General features: G+C 34.0%; 1 protein-coding gene across 2 annotated transcripts; it reads left to right on the forward strand.

Annotated features, from left to right (window-relative positions):
• The first annotated feature begins 242 nt into the window (after nucleotides 1-242).
• On the forward strand, nucleotides 243-6,213 carry LOC107887360 (probable WRKY transcription factor 57). Of its 2 annotated transcripts, XM_016811563.2 has the most exons (4): nucleotides 243-914; nucleotides 1,917-2,060; nucleotides 2,583-2,935; nucleotides 3,810-6,213. In XM_016811563.2, the coding sequence occupies exons 1-3, from the start codon at nucleotides 502-504 to the stop codon at nucleotides 2,917-2,919; spliced, it is 894 nt and encodes a 297-aa protein (XP_016667052.1). In that variant the 5' UTR covers nucleotides 243-501; the 3' UTR covers nucleotides 2,920-2,935; nucleotides 3,810-6,213.
• The last annotated feature ends 8,064 nt before the right edge of the window (nucleotides 6,214-14,277 follow it).

The following is a 14,277-nucleotide window of genomic DNA, read 5'->3' on the forward strand; positions in this document are numbered from 1 at the left end:
TAATTAATATTTCACCGAGATTAATAACATTATCCATGTAAACTAAATGGATGTTTGGAGGACACGGTGCTTTGCTCGCGTTAGAGTTATGTCGGAAACTTTCTGTGCCTATCACTATTTTCAGTCCATGCGCGTGGGTCCCACATGCCATCCTTAACTATTTTCAGTTGACGCCGTTATTATCTTTTCTCTATATCCGACTATTCCCCTACTCTCTCTCTTACTCGCTCGTTCTTTGCACCTCATCTCTTTTTAACTCTCTTTTTTCTCTTTTGGATTGACGCTACAAAAGAAGAAAAAAATAAACTTCGAAATGCTAGGCGTCCCTTCCCAACACTAAAACTTATACATTCCAACCCAAAACCCTAGCTGGCTCTTTCTCTCTCTCTCCTTCCATTCCTTTTTTCTTTTCCTTTTTAATTCTTCCCTCTCCGCGTTCTGTTTTAGATTCTGTTTTGTCTGCTTTAATTTTTTAATTATTTTTTCCTTTCGTTTAAGAGGATGGAAGATAAAGAGGGTGTGGATCCAGCGAGTGAATTTACATCCAATTCGAGCTGGGCACTCGCTGGAGGACCTGACTCAGTCTCCGACAGCGTCAACTACTTCTTCGATAAGGAGAGCAATATACTGAGTGAGTTCGACTGGAATCTGCAACCTGATCATGCTGAACAGATTGACCGGTTCGATGAACTCGACCGGGCCGACACCAGGCCTTATTTGGCGGGAAGCTTTAGCGGCTCGCATAGCTGTGTTGCTGCTGCTGCGTGTGGTTCGGTTTCGGGTTCAGGGACAGCGTCGAGTCCTGCTGGCGGGGCGGCTGACGTGTCGACATTGATTCCATCGGTGTCTTCGAGCTCCGGAGAGGATCCGTCGGAGAAATATACGGGATCCGGCGGGAAACCGCCCGAGATACCGTGAGTAGTAGTGAACAAACATCCATCCCACCGATGAAAATAGGAAAAAAATGACATGAAAATTGGAAGGAAATGTTTCTTTTTTATCCTTTTCTTTTTTATGCTATTGCGGGGGGACTGAATCGTAATTAAGCACAATTTCTATGGGCAACATAAGAGATGTAATAAAAGCCACCGTATCAAAAAGTCATGAGAGAGAAGAGACGGGTGCAATCTTGGGAGTCCGTACACTCGGAAACTGTCAAACAGAAGCAGCCTTTGTTTCATGCAAGTTGGGGGAGGTTTAGGGTTGTTTCGTAAATTTAGCGACATAATAGGTGCAATTAAGGGAATAAAGGGCGAAAAATAAAAGGGACTTTTTGGCTACAATAAGCTAAGTGGCCTCCTTGAACACCGCCGCTATTGCAGCGGGAACGGCGTGCTTTCAGAAATCCCCTTTTTTTTTTAAAAAAAAAAAACTTCTTTCGGCTCTTTATTTCCACGTTAGGCAATAAGCGAGAATATAGCTCCGAAAAGCCCTCTTTTGGTGACATATGAACCCTTTAGATACTCCCAATTAGTACTTCTTCCCCATTTATTTTACCCCCATGAAGTCTGCCTTTTGTTCTGAATTCATCCCCTCACTTAAAGCTATGCATTCTCACTTTATACGGGATTTTAGTGTTATATATGTGATGGGTATTTGCCCATTGTTTTAGGAATTTGGAAATGCAGTCCTACAAAATGGACATTGGTCAGAGACATTCATCTCATGAAACCATGGATTAGTTTGTTCCATATTAATGCATTTCTTGTTTAAAGAAAGTTGTTTTTATTACTTTGATTGATTTTTATTCCCATCATTAATGGCTGCATTCATGTATCTACTTCACTAGTTGCATGTTTATTAGTTAAGCTTCCTTGCTCTCTTTTTTTCATTTTTCTCAAAGAAACAAATTTTAGGAATATGTTATCTTTTCGTTTTTTAATTTGATAAATTGTGGGTGGAATATTTTTGTGTAGGAGTAAGGCCAGGAAGAAGGGGCAAAAGCGAATTCGACAGCCACGTTTTGCATTTATGACCAAGAGTGAAGTTGAACATCTTGAAGATGGCTACCGGTGGCGGAAATATGGACAAAAAGCTGTTAAAAATAGTCCATTTCCTAGGTAAATCAGAGAAAAACTGACATGTTTCCCACTTTTTGAATTGGATTCGCCTGTTTTCAGTAAAATAATTTGAACTTTTAAAGTGAAATATCATAAACAGCATTCATTGTCAATATTGTAATCAACTTCCTTTCCAGGAGATTATTTATGAATTTCCTTCAATCATCTTTGTTATAGGGGAAGATTCCATCAATTCATTCATAAATGATTCCCGAAATAAAAAATTATTAATATAAACTAGAGTTAATGATAGTACTTCTTTAACAAAGTTAAATATTTATCATTGAACCACTATCGTTATATACAAAAGGAGATTCCTTCAATTCATGAATATGTAATTGATATTTTGTTTCAGGGTTAAAGAAAACAAAAAAAAATCATGAATTGAAAATTTTCATGTAAAAGGGCAAGAGCCCTAAGAGGACTCCGTATGTTAGAGAGTGATGAAATATGATTTCATGCATAAAAGCATTAATGGAAACGCAAATTTTCAGAATGTTGTGTGCAAAATCTGATTTGCAGGAGCTACTACCGTTGCACAAACAGCAAATGTACAGTTAAGAAGAGGGTAGAACGCTCCTCTGAAGATCCCACCATTGTCATTACTACATATGAAGGTCAGCACTGTCATCACAGTGTCGGATTCCCCCGTGGTGGACTCATCAGCCGTGAAGCTGCCTTTGCTGGTCGATTCACTCCTTCAGTCTCACAATTTTATTATCCACACGGGGAAATTCCTGCAAGCATAATACGTTCACAGCAAGTACCGATAGAAATAGTAGAATCTCGTCCACTGCCACAAACCACAAATGAAGGGCTACTTGGGGATATTGTTCCTCCAGGAATCCGTAACAGATGAGGAAGAGATCATTGTGGTATGCATTACATACTTTTGACTCCTTGACGCACTTTGCCTGAATTTCTTCTATTTTGGTTCACTTATTCTACGTTTGTGTGCTTCCTTTTTGGTACCGTCTGCTTTTTGTATGTTGACTGAGCTAGTTATTGAAAGGTACTAATCCAATCTCCCACCATGAGTGCTTCACACAGCACTGTAGCTTCTTAATTAGACACTAACTAGTGGACCATTGTGATTGCTATTTAAAACCACTTGCATGAGATATAGAACACTTCTGTTGAGCAGTCCTAATATATAAGATTGACTGCGACCCACAATGTTGATGGATATACTGATAAGAGTGATATATTAGGTCAGTCTTCCTTATGATTTCTTGGTTTCCCTTCAGCAATACATCATGAATAACATCAGGTGCATATATAGTTTCTTATTGACTAATATTTTCTTTACATTAAGATAAGTTAATCGTAATATCAAATTCCGAAATAAATTACATTGCCATTGGATTATTGTAAATATTGCCGGCTCTATTATATGCTTATCAGAGTTTGTTAAAGGGCCTTTTTAGACATGGGGTTGATAGAATGCAACTTTTGTACTAGCGAAAAGACTTTTAATAACTGCTAGAATCTTCTGGATTGACGTTTCAGATATGTTCCATTTTTATTTTTTTTTCCTTTGGTAGCTTTTAGATATGGTCTTAGTCAAGTAGTATCGCATTTGTAACCCATTTGAGATTAAAGGGTTATTAGTAAAGCTGTATACGAGATTAAAGGGTTAAGAGGAGAATCCAACCACATAGTAAGATGCCGACTTAGATTATAGAATTTGCTCTATTTCCTTTTCTTTCTCCATTTTATGTTCATCTTCTTCTGTATTTTGACGTACAGGTAAAGTCAGTGATTGGTATTATAGCTGACAAAATGGAAGTGGGCGAGGTCTTTACCTGAAATCACACTAAATCTGGTATTGCTTCCATGAGTGAGTTCATTATTCTCTCTCATGTGCAGATATTTTTATCTGGTATTGCTTCAAATTCTAATATATTATACGCATGTGAATATGTTGATTAGGTTTAAAACTTTAGGACATGACTGCAGGATCATATGTTAGCATATATAAATTTTAACTATAGAATAGTGTAATATCATGTGAAAAGAACTGGATCCTGGATCTATTCTATACTGCCCTTTTTTTTGGGGGGGGTGGAGTGGGGTGGAGTGTTGGTGGTCACGTGTTCATGGATTCATAGATATACATACATACATACATACATACGTGAGTGTGAAGTGAAGTGAAGTGAAGTGAAGTGAAGGAAGGGAATCGAAAAGAAAGAAGACATAAATTGGGCCACTTATTCTTTTTATGGCTCAGTTGCGTGGATTTCAATGTTGCTTCAGAGTCGGTGTGTCAGCCGACATTGCTTTTTAAAACCCCCTTCTCCTAGGCCCCTACTTTTTCCACCTGGATTTGACATTGACCCTTTTTTCCCCTTAAAAATAATTTTAGTTTTTATGGGACGTGATACGCTTCTTGTGTTTTAAAAGCATACATAAAAACTTGTGTAATATAATGTAATAATTTCAAACATTTTCTCTTAATTTGATAAAATTTTGTTTTAAAGTTATAACTAAACTAAATAGTTCAACAACTAATAAATTTGAAAATATTTAAAATTTCTGTTTACACTCATCGGCCTTAATCAAAACTTTTGATTCTTAAAAAACATATTAAGCACTTAAACATAAAGCTTAATAAATAATAATACTTTAATATGAGCGCGTCAACCTAATTATTCCCATATCCCTTCTAACATGTGGCTGTGTTTTAGGTCCTTGAACAAACTCTCTCAACCGGACACCTGTACCTGTCCCTCCTCTTCACCAAATTTCATTTCACATCTTTGAATTTTGCTTGCTTATATTATTTTCTTTTTCTAAATTAGTTTGCTATACTCTTTTACTATCTAGGTATCTAATTCTTTTTTCTATTACCTACACTGCTACTTAAATTATACATCATTATCAAAATTACCCCAATCCTTAAAAAAATTTATTAACCAATAAACTTAAATATTATTCCCTTTCAAAAACAATCCTTAAATATATTCAGCTCTACCTAATTTTCGACAACAAAACTCTGAGTATCACTAGCTTCTTTTTTATTTTTGAGCCTCGATTTTGATTCTTTTCTCACTCCAATTCAAAACTTATGTTATTTCTATATATTTTACATAGAATAGTTTATGTTAAGTTAACCTCTATAATAAATAAATAAACTCAGATAAAGCATGAAATCCAAGAACTGTGTACAAGTTGAGTAGAAAAAAATGTTGAAATGATTGCAAAGAAAAAAATGTTTAAATTGTGTAATTTAATTTAATTCTATTTAATTCTTTTAATTTAAACATGTCATATCTCATGAAATGATTGGTTAAGATATTTTGTAACGATTCGGGATTATTTGGGTGACAGAGTGTAATTTAGGTACCATTTATAATAAATAAATAAGTTTAAAGTACTGACCTAGGAAAAATGGTATAATTTTGGTACCACTTTGAATAACTTGGTATTATTTAGGTATCACTTATTACAACAACAACAACAAAAAAATTTGATATCAATTTGAGAAAAATAATATAATTTAGGTACCATTTTGTAATTCAAGTCTTTAAATTTCAATTTTTGTAATAAAAAATTTTGAATTCAAAAGTTATAGGTCCAAACACTCAAAAATTAAAATTAAATCCATAAAATCACCCAAAAGTAATGTAAAGCTAAATGATTTAAACTTAAAAGAGTGGATGTACTCATAAATTTTGAGAAGGTTGATTTGAAAAATTGAAATCAAATTTTATTAATAACTTTGTAAAAGAAAGTTACAATATTTGGAAATTTATTGAATATAAAGAAATTCTTCTTTGATTCTTCTTTTCAATTTGAGTTTCGATCCAAAATTCATCTAACTTGATCTTGGATGGTTATAGATTACTCTAAGTGTTATATTAACTTACACTTGAAACAGATTTGGACCTCCAAGTTGCCTTTCTTCAAGAATTTATTTTGTCTTCCTCTCCTTGGTTAAATTAGATCGAAAGGCGACCTTTCTTCAAAACAAGCATAATGTTTGTTAGAAATTCTTCAAGTTCTTAAGTTTTTTTCAAAGATTTCTCCAAAGGTTTTTTGAGCTTTTTTGAACTTATTTCTGTAGAATGGCTTGGGGTACTGAGCCCTTTTTATAGTGCCAATTACTTGAATATGTTCAAGAGAGTACTTCTAGTAGAATTTAATTGCTACATTTGATTGTTCTGCAACAATTTTAACCCTTTTATTATTTATCTCTTATTAATTAATTAAAGATAAAATAATAATTTAACATTATCACTTAATTATTATATTTTTAATTAGTGATAATATAATTTTTTATTAATTTAAATTAATTAAATAATAATGATGACACAATATATGATGTCATCACTTTACCATCATATTTGTGACCTTGACCAACAATAATTTTAGCTTGACACGTGATATTTTATGATTGGTCCAAAAAAAATCCTTCATCTATAATAGAATGGATTGAATTATAAATAAAGACAACAAAACAATTTATGTTCAGAATCATATCTCATACTTCTTATAAAATGAGGAAAAGAAACCTAAAATAATGGAATAGAAAAACTGATTAACACTAAAATTTAAATCTGAATTAATTTATAATATATATAAAAAAGTATGAGTTTGAAAAAAAAATTGAACTATTAAAAATATTTTTTATTTTCTATCATATTATTAAATTAACATTTAAAAATAATTATAAAATTTAATTTAAAATTATTAATTAAAAAGTTGATGTAAAATAAAATTTATAATAATAATATATTTAGCAATAATTATAATTAAATAGAAGTTGTGATAATTATATATTTAAAAAATGTACATTTACATTTACATTTATTACTTTAAAAAAATTAGTTAAAATAATTATTATTGAAGTAAAAGTTAAAGACTATTTTACTAAAAAATGCCCATTTCCTACTTTATTTACGAAAATGGACCACTTTAAACTTTATTTACCAGAATAGACAAAAAAACCAAAAGCACTTCCACGTAGGCACGTTTTAAGAGGAAATTTTAGAAAAGCGCTCCCCTGAGGACGTGCTTTAGCCAGTGTTTTTAGCCCCAACGGTCATTTAAAAATTTGATCGTTGAGGGCTCAACGGTAAAAAAAAATTATAAAACCCCAACCTATTTTTTCCACACAATTTCCTTTAATTTCTTCCAAATTTCTCTCTAAATTTCTCAAAAAAGCTCTCAAATTTCTCTCTAAAATTTTCAACTCTCTTTAAATCACAATTTCCTTTAATTTTTTTCTAAATCAGTATTTTTTTATAATTTTTAAGATATTTGATCGTGTTAGCAATGATCTGCGAATTAATTCATCTCGATCATAAACATATCTCCGTCAAGAAAATGAAAATGGTAAGGGTTAATTTCAATTTTTGAATATTATTTAATATTTTTCCATTTATGTAATTTTAATTAATATTTATTTTATAATATTTTTATAACAGTTGGTAGATTGGGTGTTACAATGTTATATTCGTAATATGTCTAGTCCTCCATCACCGTTGATAAAAAATTATTTGAGAGAAGCGGGTTTTTGGCACGTGGCCAATATAGGCCAGGGGTACAAGTTGGACTTGAAACTCATCAACACGTTCATAGAGAGATGGAGACCCGAGACACACACATTTCATCTTCCATGTGGGGAGTGTACCATCACTTTGGAGGACGTACAGTTACAATTGGGGTTGCCGGTGGATGGGTCCGTACTCATCGGGTCCGCTCAATCTGTTGATTGGGGAGCCGTATGCTACGATCTTTTGGGTACGATTCTGAATAATATTTACAAAGGTCAGATCGAGATGGGTTGGTTACGAGACACATTCCTGGAGCTGGGGGATGATTCGACTGATGTAGAAAGAATACGATACGCTCGGGAATACATCCTTGAGATCATTGGAGGTTATTTGATATTGGACTTGTCATGAAACATCAAACATCTAAAGTGACTGCTAAAACTCGTCGATTTTAGTGTAGCTGGCGAACTCAGTTGGGGGTCTGCCGTGTTGTCGACATTACACCGGAAGATTTACCGGGCGACGCAACCAAGAAAAGCTAAAATCAGAGGTTGCCTATTACTGCCACAATCATGGATTCAGTTTCGATTTCCATTTTTATGTCTTTGAATGAACCACTAATATACATTCCCACTCTTAACGAGGTAAAATTTATATTAGATTTTACAATTATTACATAGATATAAAATATAATTTTATGCTAAAATTTTATTTAATTAGGTAGAACTATTCAGCGAGTTATGTTGGAATACCTATCGCTCTTGAAAATATACGACTTCTGTAGACCAACGGTCGGAAGCACATGTAAGTATATATATAATTGAAATATTTATACATAACATAGTCATTTTGTATTTAGTATTTAGTATTATGTATATAACTAATATTTTTATCACGTTCATATAGTTTCAATGGACACCATACGAGGATCCGGCAATTCGGTTAATAATTTTAAATGAATTTCTACAGAATTTGAACATCTGGCATGTCAGGGTCCAATTGATCAACTACGCTACTGTTGAGATACACCAGACAAATAAAATGTTGCGGCAATTTAGATTCCGATAACTGATTCCAGTGGCACCTGAGTTGCTCGATAAAGAGCACAAATCGACATACAGTGACCGAATACACATTAGCCGGTCTTCTTCTCAGATTATATCAAAATTTGGGAAAATCAGTATAATTATATACCTACTCACGAACCGATCATTTTTCCAGAGTTAACGTGCGATCCGAATTACATGCCATGGTTTCAGATCATGGCAAGCTATATTTACTCTCTGAAGAGCAGAGGCATCAGTAAATCCGTGTTGAAAGAGAACGATGGGGCCCTTTAAATTTAAGGAGAATGGCTGACGGGGTGGGCCCATTAATAGTGCTCACGTAATCACCAGTGCCCACACCACAACCTCTTCAGATTATACCAGGTGTGTATCCTAGCCCTTATGTGTATCTTAACCCTTATATGTTTTCTTTTCCCAGTCCTATACCAAGTTGGAATGCATGGCCTAGAGTATCTCCTTTCTCAATGGCTCTGACTCAACTGACGATATATAGGCCATCGTCGCAGAAGGGATCACAGAGGCACCGTCAGGGAGCCCATCTCATTTCCAATCCCCATCGTCTTTCCAATCCCCATCGTCTTACGGGATTCAAACACCTCTGCTGTAGGTGATGCAAACACCTCCACAGTCTTTGTTCTATCAATGTGTATTATCCTCTCAACACCTACAACCAGAATAACCATAACACCCGCCGGAAGCCAAACCAAAAAGGAATCCAGCACATAACCATCGACCACCCCCATGTGGCACTGATTCCGACTGGCACATGTCGATAGATCAACATTATGCATGTGGGCTAGAGGCGAGTACGTCGTGAATTCGTGAATCGCGAATCTTCTTCTTCTTCATCTGAACCTCTTTCACCGTCTTTAGGTTCGGTTAGAATAGGTTTTGGTTTAAAAAATAATACAACTTCTGCACCACCGGGGCTGGGCTCTCGAGGTAGATCCACATCGGACTCATCATCTGCAATGTACGAGGTCCTCTCACCGGTGTATGTTGTAGGGAATACATCATCCCTTCTCGTGGACATTTCATAATGTCCCAATTCAGATGTGGATTGTCAACCACTAGAAGTTAATGTCATTCCCCAGTACGTATTTCTAGCATCGTACATCGACCCACCAAGGTACATGTCTTATCCACTAACGGAGTGTCATGCAGGGCTCGTGTATTCTATATTGCCACCAAACACAGATGCTTCCGTGTTCTACTTCCTACTAACGGAGTGTCGGGTGAGGGTCGTGTATTCTTTTCAAATAGCAGTAGATGTTGAAGTCGCAAGTGCTTCATTTGGCAATGAAAATTGTACATATAACTCAAGATAGGGTGATCCATTAACGAGATGAGTCTACACCATCGCCTCCAAGCTACAACTACCTTTGATATCAAATGAGTCATATGTCACGGGATCAATTGAAGCACAAAATTGATACTTAATAGACAAACTCTCATTGGCGTCATTTCAAAGATTTTACGCCTAATTCTTTTACGAAGTTTTGTCAAATCTATTTTTTGGTTAAAAACTATTCGCATTGTGTTCTCCAATAAAAAAAATACCGTTCTCGGTGTCATGGATTTCACCGTCATAGTAAATAACAACATTAACACGTTCATTCATTTTCAACCAAATGATCTATCGAACGAAATTCAAAACAAAAAATATTATGCAAAAATATAATGATTCGTATAAATATTAATATGATAAACCAAATTATACCTTCTCAATTTTTTCAATTTATATTTTTCTGACCTTCTCTAATTTCTCTTGATGTAACTTTTGCAACATGAGAATGAAATTTGGCTCATTTGTAGCCTAAGGTCAAGTAGGATGTACTGTAGAAAAAGAGCATCCAGGTGGGAGCATTTTTCAGTACTTTTGCTGACAGTGCATCTTGCTTGAAGCGTTTTTGACCCTATTTTTTTAGAACCATCTTCTCAAAATTATTTTTTCAGAAATTGCTGTAGAAAATAGTGTCCAGATAGAAGCTTTTTTTAGTAATTTTGCTAACAATACATCCTGTTTGAAGTGTTTTTGACCCTATTTTTTCAAAAACTACTGTAGAAAAAGAGTATCCAGTTGGGAGCATCTTTCAGTACTTTTGCTGACAGTGTATCCTGCTCAAAGCATTTTTGACACTATTTTTTCAGAACCATCTTTTCAAAATTATTTTTTCAGAAACTATTGTAGAAAAATAGCGTTTAGATGAGGGCTTTTTTTAGTACTTTTGCTGACAGTGCATCCTACTTGAAGTTTTTTTACCCTATTATTGTAGAAACTACTGTAAAAAAATAAAAAGAACATTTAGATGGGAGCATTTTTTAGTATTTTTGCTGACAGTGCATCTTGCTTGAAGCATTTTTTACATTATTTTTTTTCATAACCATCTTCTCAAAATTATTTTCTCAAAAACTACTGTAGAAAAAGAACGTTCAGATGGGAGCTTTTTTCAGTACTTTTGCTGAAAGTACATACTTTTTGAAGCATTTTTTACCCAATATTTTTAGAACTATCTTCTCAAAATTATTTTTTTAGAAACTACTATAGAAAAAGAGCGTCTAGGTGGGAGTTTTTTTCAATACTTTTGCTGACAGTGCATCCTGCTTGAAACATTTTTTAACCTATTTTTTCATAATCATCTTCTCAAAATTATTTTTATAGAAACTACTGTAGAAAAAAAGTCCAACTAGGAGTTTTTTCAGTACTTTTTCTGACTAAACAAAAAAAAAACAAAATCCATCTCCTCAAAATAATTTTTTCAGAACTTATCCTTAAAACTATTACAAAAACATTAAAACCCCTAAACAAAAACATTAAAACCCCTAAACAAAAGTTCACTTTTAAAAATCTTTAAACCTTAATTTATTTTTTAAAAATAATAAACCGTAATTAAATTTATTTTTTAAAATCCATAAACACTAATTTATTTTAACAAAAACCATAACCCTAAACCCTAAATATCTAAACCTTAAGCCCTAAACATGTAAATAACCCATCCTAGAAAAAACATAGGCTAAAGCGAGTCCCTCGGGGAGCGTTTTTGCCATGTCAGTAATCGCGTCCACGTTAGCGCATTTTATGCTGACATGGCAAAAACGCTCCCTCAGAGATGCACTTTTTTGAAATTTCCCCTTAAAACGTGCCTACGTAGACACGTTTTTGGTTTTTTGACCCATTCCAGTAAATAAAGTTTAAAGTGGCCCATTTCCGTAAATAATGTAGGAAATGAGCCTTTTTTAGTAAAATAGTCAAAAGTTAATGTAATAATTTTTTTAAATATATATATATTATTTTTACTTGATATTCTTTTGATACATATTAATTATACACTATTTAAAAATTATTATAGTTAATTTATTGACTATTAAAAAATAAAAAAATTTAAATAGTGAAGAGTTTATATTATAAGATATCGATTTTTTATTGTTTGTACAAATGCCTTGATAATAAGAATTTTTATTAGTACAATATTTGAATTATTAAAATACTTGATATATTTTAATAGTACTTATTAATTATTATTTTAAACAATGATTACATAAAGTAAAATTAGATTATATGATGAAAATATTACAAATATTTTTAAAAGACATTACACCATTAGTTTTTTAAAAGAAAAAAATGCTTTGAAATGTCTGTAAGTTGCGATGGTGGTGATGAACCCAGATCATCTGAGGATCGTATCACTAAGAAAGTTAGGTTTAAGGAAGAGAACGGTGAATAGGTTGTTGATATGATTGTGGATCTCGAGCCAACGTCGACTTTAACTTGGAAGGATAAGCTTCTAGGGGAAGGATCAGGTGGTTCGAGTATGAGGGAAGAGTCATTAAGGTTAGAACAAATGAAGAGTTTGTGTTACTCGAAGGTGACATGGTTAAATCCATTGTTAACAGGAGCTTAACAATCAATTTCTCATATCATATTAAGAAGATCCTCTTTAAAGAAATGGAGAAGACGGTAGTGTTAAAATTGCTAGGTCGAAGCATTAGTTATGTAGCCTTTCATAATAGAATTAGTAGTCTTTGGAGACCATCAAAACCCTTTAGTCTTATGGATATAGAGAATGTATACTTTTTGGCTAAGTTTCAGATTACCATTGATTATGACATAGTTCTATCTCAGGGACCATGGATTATTTACGGTCAGTATCTGACCGTCCAAACTTGGACCAAGGACTTTAGCCCGATGCAGCCATATCCTTTGGTGGTAATGGCTTGGATTAGACTATCAGGGCTTCCAGGATACATGTACAAAAGAGCAATTCTAGAGGCAGCCGGTGGCATGATCAATAAAGTAGCAAAACTAGATTTCCAAACTGACAAGAAGGTCAAAGAACGTTTTGTTAGGATGGCTATATACATCAACCTTGAAAGGCCACTTGTCTCACAAGTTTTAGTGAAAGGAGAAATCCAAAAAGTAGAGTTTGAATCATTACCCACTATCTTCTTTTCATGCAGTAAGTATGGACACATTAAAGAAATGTGTCCATCGGTGGTGGTGAATCTTAACCGGGGAAAAGAAGATGAGCAAACGGCGACCGTTTCAAGTAAGACTGAAACCCAGATCGGAAGAGAGTCAAGAGCGGATTTTGGGCCTTAGATGTTGGTAGAATGAAAATCTTGATGTAATCAAAGAGATTTTCGGGTTAACTAGGACGGGATTTTAGGCAATACAAGGTTGGGTTCAAGATTTGCGGCTTTAAACTGGGAAGAAGATATTGAAGAGACTGAAGCAGGGTCTGTTGAGAATTTTCAAGGCAAAGGTTTAGCTTCGGGCTTGGAAAATAAAATTGGGCCTGTCACAAGGTTGGGGTGTCTACTGGAATGGAAACTGGATTGGGCTGCTCACAAGGTGGGCCATCAAGCAAGGTTATTGGGAAGCGACCCATGCAAGAATTTGGACCAGACCATGGAGGTTCAACGCATAAATGTATGGATTTTTTAAACCCAAATTTTCCTAATTTTATTTCTGTTGTAGGAGTTCGGCACGCGTCAATTTCGAGTAAGGATTTTGTTTCAGGTTTTGGCACAAACAACTTAAATTCATTGAAAGGAGATTTGATAAAAGGTTCTCGTATTAATTCAAAATGTCCCTCTAATCAGACTACAACCATTACACATTATAATCTCACACTTAAAGAAAATAGTGGAAAGATGGTCACTTTAAATGGCATGGTTCTAGATCCAACGAAACACTAAGCTGTCACATTCAAAGAAAATTTTGATCCCAATGAAGATGATGTTTCAATTGCAACTATTAAAGCTTATAGTGGAAGTGGTAAAGTTGGTCCTAAAAATAAAATAATCAAAGACGGATGAGTTCGTATCAATCGAAAACTCAACCGAACTATTAGATATAGAGGGGATCTGTCGAAACCATTTTTTATTTTTGAAAAACATGAGTCGACTTTAAAAATGAAAATGGAGTCGCCACCAATCCTTTTGTTTAAGTGTGATTGGATCACCTTATAAAACACTTTGTTTTATTTAAAATATTGATTTTGATCTACGAAATTATAGAAAACAAGTTCGGGAGTCGGTTACGTACAAGGAAGGATTATCACCCTCGCAACGCCCAAATTTAGTACCAATTGATTAATTAATGTCCTAACATTAAAAATTTGAAAAAAAAATGTTAAAATATGATCC

Source organism: Gossypium hirsutum, chromosome A03 (genome assembly GCF_007990345.1).
Source record: "Gossypium hirsutum isolate 1008001.06 chromosome A03, Gossypium_hirsutum_v2.1, whole genome shotgun sequence".
Lineage (NCBI taxonomy): Eukaryota > Viridiplantae > Streptophyta > Magnoliopsida > Malvales > Malvaceae > Gossypium > Gossypium hirsutum.